General features: G+C 40.4%; 1 protein-coding gene across 1 annotated transcript; it reads right to left on the bottom strand.

Annotated features, from left to right (window-relative positions):
• Positions 1-1,469: 1,469 nt before the first annotated feature.
• gnl1 (guanine nucleotide binding protein-like 1) lies at positions 1,470-10,484 on the bottom strand. The gene is made up of 12 exons (XM_030073028.1): positions 10,275-10,484; positions 9,352-9,499; positions 8,799-8,935; positions 8,513-8,664; positions 7,741-7,812; positions 6,983-7,175; positions 6,696-6,794; positions 5,645-5,827; positions 5,363-5,541; positions 4,816-5,002; positions 4,016-4,156; positions 1,470-3,890 (listed from the first exon to the last, which is right to left on the bottom strand). The coding sequence occupies exons 1-12, from the start codon at positions 10,345-10,347 to the stop codon at positions 3,622-3,624; spliced, it is 1,833 nt and encodes a 610-aa protein (XP_029928888.1). The 5' UTR covers positions 10,348-10,484; the 3' UTR covers positions 1,470-3,621.
• Between the last annotated feature and the right edge of the window lie 351 nt (positions 10,485-10,835).

The following is a 10,835-nucleotide window of genomic DNA, read 5'->3' as shown; positions in this document are numbered from 1 at the left end:
ATTGTGCCCAGTGGGTCGTGGTGAACATAATGATATACCAGCTGCAGTCAGACCCACTGTGACGAGGGACTGGATAGGCGTCTGGAGTGTAAACCATTTAGAAAACTCTGTCGATGTACTAATCTTTAATAGAGTAATCCATAATGACAGTGACATATTACAATAATACATTCTGTCTCAAATGGGCTATAAATTTAAAAGATACGCTTCAAAATATTAACTGATGTGCCTCATGTCTGTGGAAATCATCTTCTTTGAAAATGGAAAAGGTGATTATTTATTCCACATGCTTCACAGTTTATGAACTCCAAACTGACTGCGTTCACATCCATCTTCCATCCCAATGTTTTATGGTGTGAAGACTATGGGGACATATATCACAATTGCTTTGAGCAATGTTTTATTGATTTAATCTTCCTCTCATATTATGCACATCTGATTTTTTTTAATGGAATGCTTAATGTGATGCTTAATGTGTGTAAAATACATTGTATAAAATGGATAATGTCTAATGTTATACACAGAGTGCAATGCGATTCAAATTGGAAATCCAGCTCATAAACCCAACAATATATATTTAAAGGCATATTCCAAATAAATGAACCATGCAGGAGCATCTCTTGGAGAGACTATTGAACTCTTCATCCCTGCTTTTGCTGCATGCTAAGGAAAATAAATAAAATGCAACACATTACATTGTGCCTCTTCCCTGTTTCATAATTTATATAGCTATATGGAAACATATGCAGTTCTTCAAAAAGGGTTTTCTGACCCAAATATTTCTAACAAATGCTAACAGGTTCTAATATTTTAATAAGCAAAATATTAATATGTCTCCTTTACATGGGGTTAAAGGACTCACACTCAAAATAAAATAAATAAAATAAATAAAATACCACAATAATTAAGCCCTCTGAAAAACATGACTCAAAATTTGTGCCTGGGTAAATTTTTATTTAATTTCATGCTATCTGCTTCAAATATGGCCCATCTGGAAACTCACCAAGTAAACAGCTTGGGAGGACTTTAATTAGATTCGGGTAAGGTGTTGTTTCTAGTTCAATAAACCTCATTATGGAAATAATCGGTCTCTGTTACTCATAAAAGCAATTCCCTTAAATAATTACAAGACAACTAATAGAATAAACAGCTACTGTTGCCTTGATAATAAATTTACATTTTGAAGTTTGACATACTAACAGTTTAGAAAAAAAAGACAAAAAACACTTAATACTGACAAATCTCATTTGAATGTCAAAGACGGCCACTTTGATCACTATCTTCCTCTGTAAATGATGATTAATATATTTCAAAGATGAACTCACCTATCACCATGTTATTTGATATGTGTACATGAGTGGCTGTATGTTTGGGGTCAATTTAAAAAGAACCAGTCATTGTCCTGTCCACATGTGTTATCTCACATGAAATGCAGGTATGTAAAAAAGAACATACATATCCAGTCAGCATGTTTAAGTATATTCTTTTATTGCAGAAAGCAATCCAGTTCATCATTAAGCATTACCAGAAATGAAATGAGGAATGCAGCAAACAGCGAAACACACCTCATACCCGTTCTCTTACGCTCACACTAAACTCTCCAAACATTGTCAGTTTCAATATTTCCACAAAAATCCAAATCAACACAACAATGTCCATTGTGTTTCCAACAGCAGAGTAGTGTTGAGTAATTGTTTTTTTTTTTTTTTCTCAATAGTACCAATGGTAGAAATCAGTGCATATGCATTACATGGTAACACAGCACTGTGCTGTAGATTCCCTCCGAGTGAATTTTAACACAGGAATGAGGTATGACCACGGCACGCAATAATACAGCACTCACAGGATCGTAGCAGGGCTGTCACACAACACAGAGAAAGAGAGAGAGGAACACTGATCAAATGGAAGAAATGCTTAGGTTTTCAAAAACTGTGCTGTTTTTCTAAATTCAAGGGAAAATTAGATCAAACATAAGACTGGGGAATGTTAAAAGCAGGGGTCTTTAAGAGCCATACAAAATCACATCTTTTTAAAACTGTCAAAGCTGCAGTTCAAAAATCCAGAGCAAAAATATAGCAAAAAAAAGAGCAAAAATAGCATCTGTAATAAATGCTATTTTACAAATGGTGGAAATTGTGTTGGCCAATCTCTCTTTTTCTGTGTCTCACTGAATTAAACATATTTAATTACAGTCAGATCAAGCCCACAGTATTGCCATTAGCCTATACACCTGTAGACAAATCCTGCACTGAATAGGTTTCCAACAGCATGTTATGATAATCTTTTATAGTAGTTAAAACACTACAGGTCTAACCCTGGAACAGCCTGGTCCAGCAATATAGGTTTCAACTCCCTCCTCCCACCCCACTTAACATGAAATACCCTGCTGACTGGGTAGAACCATGCCATTTATAACAATATCTCTAAGAAATAATCCTCTAGCCATAATATTGGTAACTGCAAAACTGTATGAAATGTTGGTACTACTCATTCCACAACGATCAAATAATCCCACAAGTCACATCCCATCCCACTCCCATTAACCAAAGTGACATACTGTGGTCTACAATGAAGATTTAGAGTAGTGTATCTTCCTAAGGCTGCATTCAGACAGAATCTGGCAATGTCAGAAAACACCAGTCCTCCCATTCATTTAAACGGGGTAGCACATTAAAAGCTGCGGGAGTGTGTACAGAATGGGGTTCAGCAAAACAAAACAAAAAAACAAACAAAATTAAATTGAAACAAAATGAAATTCGTGGTATGCACCCCAACTTCACACTGCAGTGAAAAACTAGACTTAGTTGTCAGCTTCCCAACTCATTTAAAAAACAAAAGAGAAAATAAGAGTACAAGTGACCTGACAGCACTAGGGAGAGAGAATGAGCAGCGGCGGTCAAGTGAGCTAGAGGCTGAATGAAGAGAGGGAGCAGCGTTAGCAAAGCAGAGAAATAATACATTATTTTCTGATTGTTTCACAACAATTACTTTCTACAGCACAACTAAACACACCCACACTTACGCACAATCCTGTGGGAAGGCGCCGCATTGTCGGATCCTGCCTGACTGCAGCCTAAATCTTCATTTGCTCTGGGAGTCAAATGGTTGCTCCAATGAGTGGCATCAGCTGTGTGTCTGATTTGTTACATCATCCTGTGGCTCAGTGACCTTTCCTGAACTTTGGCATCTCAGCTGTGAGGTCACTTATCAATGAACAAATTGAAAACCAATTTTTAATTATACCAGAATGCTCGTACAGGCTAAAGGAAACAACTTTTTGTGTGTTTCTAAGGACTACATGCAAGAAAATGATCAAACCAAACCAAACCAAACCCAAACCTAGAACCGCAATGCTGAAGAACAGCTTGAATGGATGAACAAGCAGAGCAGAGGCACAGCATGGAATAAATGAATGCTCTGGATATCACAGAGAGAGGAAATGAATGACAGTAGATGATGTTAATCTACAGCGGTGTTAATGATATCAGGAGTGGAAATGCAGGCAAAAGAGGAAAGGAATGCAAATAAAAAAAAAAGGAATGAAAGTGCACTGGGGCAGACAGGGAAAATCAAGCGATGAGGGACCACTTATTTCTTGTTGCTTGAACTTTTCCTCCATCATCACTCGCACTCATTTTCTCTGAGGACATTGTACATGTTGACAGTGAGACCAGAAGACATTTCATCCCTCCTTTTTGGGCGTCCAAACCCCTCGTCTTCATCATCCCCATCTCCATCCTCGTCATCATCTGCGTCTCTGTCTCTTTCCTCCTCTGGCTCGGTGCTCGACTCGCCATCCTCATCCTCATCCCTGTCCCCAGCCCCATCGTCTTCTGTCCTTCCTTGCAGAGCCATGATCTCCGGTATGTCAGGGTGATTTTCCCAATGCCCTGTAGATAATAAATAACACCAATACATATAATGAATCTTTCTATCCACTGGTATTCACTTTAACATTTCAACAATGTAAGAACTCTGAAAGTGCAATAAAAAAAAAGCATAATACCATTATTACCTTTCAGGCAGCTGTAGCCAGGTGGTCTGAGGCAGAGGCACAGTCTGCCATCAATGGCCAACCTCAGAAGGCTGTTCGCTGCACGGTACACATCGTTGCGAGCTGCCTTTGCAGTCTTATAGCCTCTCCTCTCTGCCCAGGCTGAAGAACAGATTGAGATAAGAGGAGAGGGAACAATGATTAAAAGGTGTTGGGTGACAGAAAACAAAATCATGGTATTGGTAGGGGTGCAACAGATTGCAAAACTCATGCTTTGAGTCAGAGGATCATTTTCAGATCAGTACAAAAACAGAAAAATAGAACTTGGCTTTCCGATACTGGAGGCATTTCAAGTTCTTCCCCTCCTCTGCTAGCTATGGCTGCTTTTGCAATGTGAACAAGAGCATGCTTTCTTCACGTGATCATACCATGGGTGTGTCAATTTTGCACAGAATGCATCTTTCTTATCTGTGTTTTCACTCTGCATTGATATTTATGGAATTAATACTTAAAAAACAAAACAAAACAAAACTGAGCAAAAGCAGTGGAATTTTATCTCACTATGATGGCTACATTTTGTGAGGTAATCCATGTTCACTTTGATGCCAAACCATGAAGAGTCATTGTATGGATCAGGGATTGACTACATTCTGTTACATCCCTATCAAATAAAGGAGTGGGGTGAAGAGAAAGGTTCTGGCTGGATTGCAGCAGAATGCTATGCCAGTATGGATATATTTGACTGAAGAAGTCTTAACTGGACCACTACAGCATTTCTAACTTCACAGCTTTGATGCTTAATGGCAGTAAGCGGGACTTACCCTCACACACATCCCAGGCAGTCCAGCTGAGCTCTTCTGACCCTTCTTGTCCTTGCTGGGGCTGGTTCTCCTCCAAGCTGGGATGTTTGAGCTTCAGAACAGAAAGGAAGGGTGTTCGCTCGCACAGATAACCGACAGAGCTGTAGGGCTCCTGCAGCTGAGACACTGGGTAGATGCCTGCCAGAATCTAGAGAAAATAAAAACAAAGATGAACATGAAAGATGAGAAGGAGGAAAAAAAACTGAAGATCAAAACAGAGAAATCAAACATAGGTCCAAGATAGCAGGATGGCAACCAAAAACTGCGTAATGTTTGAACTGTTCAGCAGCCCTTATCTTAAAACCATATTTGGGATTCATTGGAAGCCTTTGAAGGCAGACAGTAGGGATATATAATCAATAATCCATCCACCAGGAGGCCTTTGAATGTACCATTAAAGAGCAGATGTTGTAATATCAAGCCTAGAGGGCTAAGTAAATTCAAAGGCACAGCCGGGGTTATGTACACACACACACACACACACACACACACACACACGCACACATACCTGTAACTGCTTATTGACACGGGAGGGGAAGACCAGTCCAGGGCAGTCGCACAGTTTGACCGTGGGTGTGAGGTAGTACGTCTGGAAGTATTTGGTGTGGCCTGGGGTTCGAGACACGCTTACCACCTTCCTCCCTACCAGACTGTTTATAACAGATGACTTGCCCACATTTGGGAAGCCTGGAGGGAGAGTCAGAGTGTAAAATTAGTTCACACCTGTAAAGCATGATGTTATGTCTCAGGTCGTCTCATGGTTTAAAGCATTTGCTACAAAAATGTCTACCTATGCAGCCCAATGTGAGAACCCCATCTTTGTAGAGTTCCTGGGACGGGTTGCTCATCTCCATAGCGGCATCACTCTGGTGCTCCACCAGCACTGAGTCCACTCCCTCATCTGGCCGATCCTCATCTGGTCGCTCAGCAACAGCATCTCTCTGAATCTTCTGCTCCCAGCTGGTCAGGTCAACTAAGGAGAAACAAGGGGTCAGAAACTAAATAATGAGGCTGTCACACTCTTAAAGGATGTAAAGTTTTCATCTTACATGGTTAGTCACAAAGAGAAAAAACAGATGTCTTGGTGCTATGCCATAAAATCAATGTACCAAGATGAAATACATGTCTCAGCCTTATAACCTTTGCCTGGATCCAGCCCTCATGAATCACCACACCCATATTTTTTTAATTACGTGGTGACCTCTGGGGTCTGGAACTGCTCTGTGGATTTGACCTGAATCTGTGCGAAATGCCTGATCGGCTTTTCGACAATCTCACTTACGTCATCTCTTCAGAGAAGTAAACAAACAATGGCAGTAGTCGTGATGTTACCTAAAACAAGCTAAATTTAGTGATTTGCTCGGTGCGAGAAATGTTACAGAGGCAATAAATTGGAGGATGAACAAATAGCCAGTCTAAAAGTTACTGTTGTGCGATGCCTGATTACACAATCAGCTAACCTACTATGATTGGTTTAACACTGGCCAATGGTTCTGGACGATATTTGGGATAAGCACTGACTTTGAAAAATCATCTCTGATAGAGACATGGCCAGAACCTAACTGAATTACAGCATGATTCCTGGGGTCTGGAAACCAGGCTATTATAACTTTACATACACCCCCAATTATCCAGGTGGTAATAATCAGTCAATCAGGGCCTCAATATATTTTTCCTTAAATGTTATGAAGAGCCACCTCAGACAACACAAGCAAATACACAGACACAACTAAGTCTAACACTTTGAAGGTCAACAGAATGTGTTTGTGAATAGTGCACAGTGGACAACTAAATGCCTGTGTTGTTAACAGCTGCTCTATTGTGAGTATCTAGACTCCCACCTCTTCCAGCAGTGATCTCCTGACAGGCCTTCAGGATATCTATAGGACCTCCAGCCTGGCTCCAGCCAGCCTTCCTCCTCATCCTCTTCTTCTGGAGCACTGCACACCAACAGACACAGAGATATGGGGGGGTTATTCTTGTGACAGCCGTAGACAGACACACGGGATGTTATTCTGGTGATAGCGTAATAAATTTATCACATGCTAAGTTTATTATTATACCACTCAAGCCTCTTGCTATCCTGATAATTTCTCTATATCCCCCATCCCCCACTCCCTCTTTTCACCTGTGCTGTAGGGTTGTCCAGGGTGAGAAGTGAAGCACACAGTTAGAAGGTGGGGGAACTGGGAGGCCAGGTAGTGTTTCCAGGCGATCACAAGTGGAGGGGGACACAGGTCAGCTTTGTTCAACACAAGGACCACCTGCTTCTGAAGATCTCCAGTGATGTAGTGGTACAAGGATGGAGGGAATTGCAGCACCTGGGTGGTAAGAATGTGAACACACCTGGCTGGTTAAGTACAGTCTACTCAAAGAAACACAACCCACTAGATCCTTTCCAGACTGATAAGAAGACAACTGAGTTACACTATTCTTTACTTAGGGTCAAATCTGGAAACTCTAAATTGAGGTGATGAATTAACTGCATCTACAAATATGTCTGGCAGATCTATGACACGAGAAAAACAAAAACATAGCAGTGGCTTACAATTAGCATCCCCTGCTATGACCTATCAACGATAATTTCTCTTTCATACACAATCATTACTTTTCTTTTGTTTTATTAAGATACATAATTTTACATGCTGAATCCTTTAATTATAAAAAAATGGTCTGTTATAATGTCGATATGATATGTTATTCTGTTAACATCATTACTTATAATTACTTATACAGCAATTTTATTTCAGGTGACCTTTTGTCTCAACTAAAACATGAATTGAAAAACAGCTGAAAACACGACAGGAATTCAGAAACATGCTGCATCTGTCTCCATCTAGTGGCCCCGTAGCCCCACCTACAGCATTTGCTTGTGAGATCACCTACTGGGTGTCTGATGTCCACAATTAGCAAAATGACATCAGACATCTCCAACACTCTCCACAACTGCCGCCACGTCTGAAAGAAACACAAAGAGGGTAAGAGTAGGGATGGAAAAAGTTAGGCAGGTTTAGAATCTCTGCAAACAAAGGCAATCAGGATCTGTTTTGTTTTTTTTAGCTAATATAATTCTGTGTCTCTGAAATACTATAAAGATCATATCTAACAGGGGAGTAAAGACAAAAAATTAATGTGTATGCATGTTATTTTCCCACCATTTCAGCCCACAGTCTGATTAAAAGCACTATCATCTCTAGATTTCTGAGAGTCACAAAATTATACTGCTGGCAGTTCAACCCTGCTTCTGCTGCAGCGTGCCTCTTGAACTCAGCCTACACTTTGAAATGCAATGACCCATCGGGTTTTAGTTTTGATAATAATTTTACCTTTTTTCCAGCCTCAACACTGAGCAATAAAACAGTGTTTAAGACATGATGGTGCCATGACACTTTGCAGATATATCACAGTATGATGAATTGAAATTGCTAATATATTAAGTTTATGTTGTACATTTCACACTTTTTCCATGCCGATTCATGCTATCTTACAACTTTAGTCGTTATTTTAAGGGTATTTTAAGGAGAAGAGTGGCCAAGCCAGGTGGGTAATCATCACTTTATGGCACGCTCATTAACAGCAGTCTGCTTCACACTGTTATCGGCAGTAAAAAGGATTCAGTGCATTCAGGCCTCACAGAATGCATCCTGAAGTTTCTCACCTCCAGATTGTGCTCAAAGTGACTAAGAGAGCCAGGTGGGTTTCTGGAGTGCAGGTCATCCAGGTACTCTCTATACGATTTTTCCTCTTTCCTAAGCAGTTGCTCCCGTGACATCTCGTAATTCCAGGACGGTCGTCGTGGGAAACCAAGACCTGGTGGTGAATAATTGGTGGTGAAAGTTTCCGCCTGTTAAGCCATGACCCACTCTACTAACCTACTCTGTTCTTTCGATTCACTTATTTTGAAGTCTGGTATGTTAAAGGCATTACAATCTGAACAGCCGAACCTTTCTCTGTGGGGTAGATGTCACTGATGTCCACCTCATGTTCTTTGTCTGACACTGGCTGCAGGATTTTCTCTCTGGCCATCTTCTTCCTCTTCTCCACCTCCTCTTTACTCTCTTTCTCAAAGTGCAGTCGGAACCTGAGAGAAGGACGAGGAGGAGGAGGGGCCAGTGGGATTGTCTTGAGTGTTGAGTTTGTTTCGTTACACGTCAGTGTGTGGCTCGTGAAATTGTCACACATTAATTTGATCATTTTCATCACATGCAAATTCCAAATATGATCTAGACTCTCTAAATTTAGTTTTATTTGACCTGTTTTCCTATTATCATCTATGGACTCTATGGAATTTCCACATGTATATATGTTTTTGCCCAAATTCAAGCATGCTACTATGGCTAGAAATGTCCTTTAGAGTTTGAAGTCAGGAAATGACAGGCATTATCCATGTTTACAGAATCCAGTCATTATCATTACTATCATCGGTATCATTGATCTTTCACAGGACCACATCTTGATAAATTCCCAAAGTTAATGATAATGATGGTGACAACTCACCTGTTGGGATCATGTCTGCCGTCTTTACTGAAGGGCTGTTGGTTTATCCTCCTTATAATGTCTGTGGTTTCACTGTCTGAGGTGTCAGACTGCCTCTCTCCTCGCTCCACACTGGCATTTCGGCTGCTGGGCCCAGAGCCTGTGTCACCTGGGGGACAGGGGCAGAGGGCAGTGGAGGATATCACGCAGGGTGCACTAAATTACACTGACAATGCCAAACCACAATTAATATTTAGTCTTCCCCTTTTGTACACATTTGGTTTCTAGGACACAGCCATTACACTTCAACTTTATTGAGAATAGCTTTTGTTGTTTTGTTGTTTACATACAATACAGAAAGTGTAAATGACGCCAGCAGCATTTGTTTTCCCTCACGCTTATATTGTTTTGTTATTACAGATCTCTGCTATGCTATGTGTGACCTGCTCCGTTAGTCTCTGCTGTTATTTACACTGGACTGTGATGCTGGATGACTTAATATCATATCAACTGCAATTCATCTGTATAACTGTCTTTTTCTGCTTGCATTGCCAGGTTGCTGTCTCCTTGACACGCTCACCATGGCGTTGGCTGTAAAAGACTGTCACGACATGGCAGTGAAACAGAAACACAGCAGATTTTAACTTGACGTGAACAGCTAAAGGTAACAACAAATCGAGAGGACGTTTCTAGTCGTCATAACCTAACGGTAAGTTTGACACTCAAAATATCAGTTTGTTATTGCATAAAACTAAGAGGAATGACGTTACCTTACACGCGCCTGATGGTCAAAACCTTACTTAATCACACTGACACAAACATTTAGCGGCTAAAACAACATTTATCGTTAGTTAGCTCTTTGCTAGATCGCTAGCAAACGCTAGTTAAGGTTAGCTAGAGTTTAGCACGCAACGCTAGCATGGAGAGGTAAATGTGGTACTAACCTCTCTTTCTTTCCCGTTTGACCTGTAGCTGTTTCTTCTTCTGTTTGTTGCTAAATGGCTTTTTCCGAGGCATGCTTAAAATTGGCTGTTTGACGCTACTACCTTTGTCACCTTGCTGGCCACACAGCTATCTTTACGTTATTTACACTCTTGAAGTTTCTCGACTCCTACACTTTTCAGTGACGCCATATCCACTGCAGACTGCAGAGAATGGTGGACGAAACCAATTTTCGGTGTTCATCAATAGACGCCTTTAATGGTTGAGGTTTGACATTCTCTACATTTTCGATTTATATTATCTTTTACATTTTATACGAATATTTTTGCATTTTATACACCCGTATCTGGTGTTTTAAAAACACATACCAAGATAAATCTATATGAACTGACAAGAATTCCCCCTCTCCACTATTGGTATAGTCCACGTTGTAAACACCCCGCAATACATTCCAGCAGACAGACATAACGTGCTTTGTGTCCTTCACTTTTATTTGTTTTATTAATTTTGTTCATTTGCTTCAGATTTTCAGTTACATTATTATTATTATTATTATTATTATT

This window comes from Myripristis murdjan, chromosome 16 (genome assembly GCF_902150065.1).
Source record: "Myripristis murdjan chromosome 16, fMyrMur1.1, whole genome shotgun sequence".
Taxonomy (NCBI): domain Eukaryota; kingdom Metazoa; phylum Chordata; class Actinopteri; order Holocentriformes; family Holocentridae; genus Myripristis; species Myripristis murdjan.
Note: the sequence above shows the minus strand (reverse complement) of the source record. Positions and strands in the feature narration are given on the sequence as shown.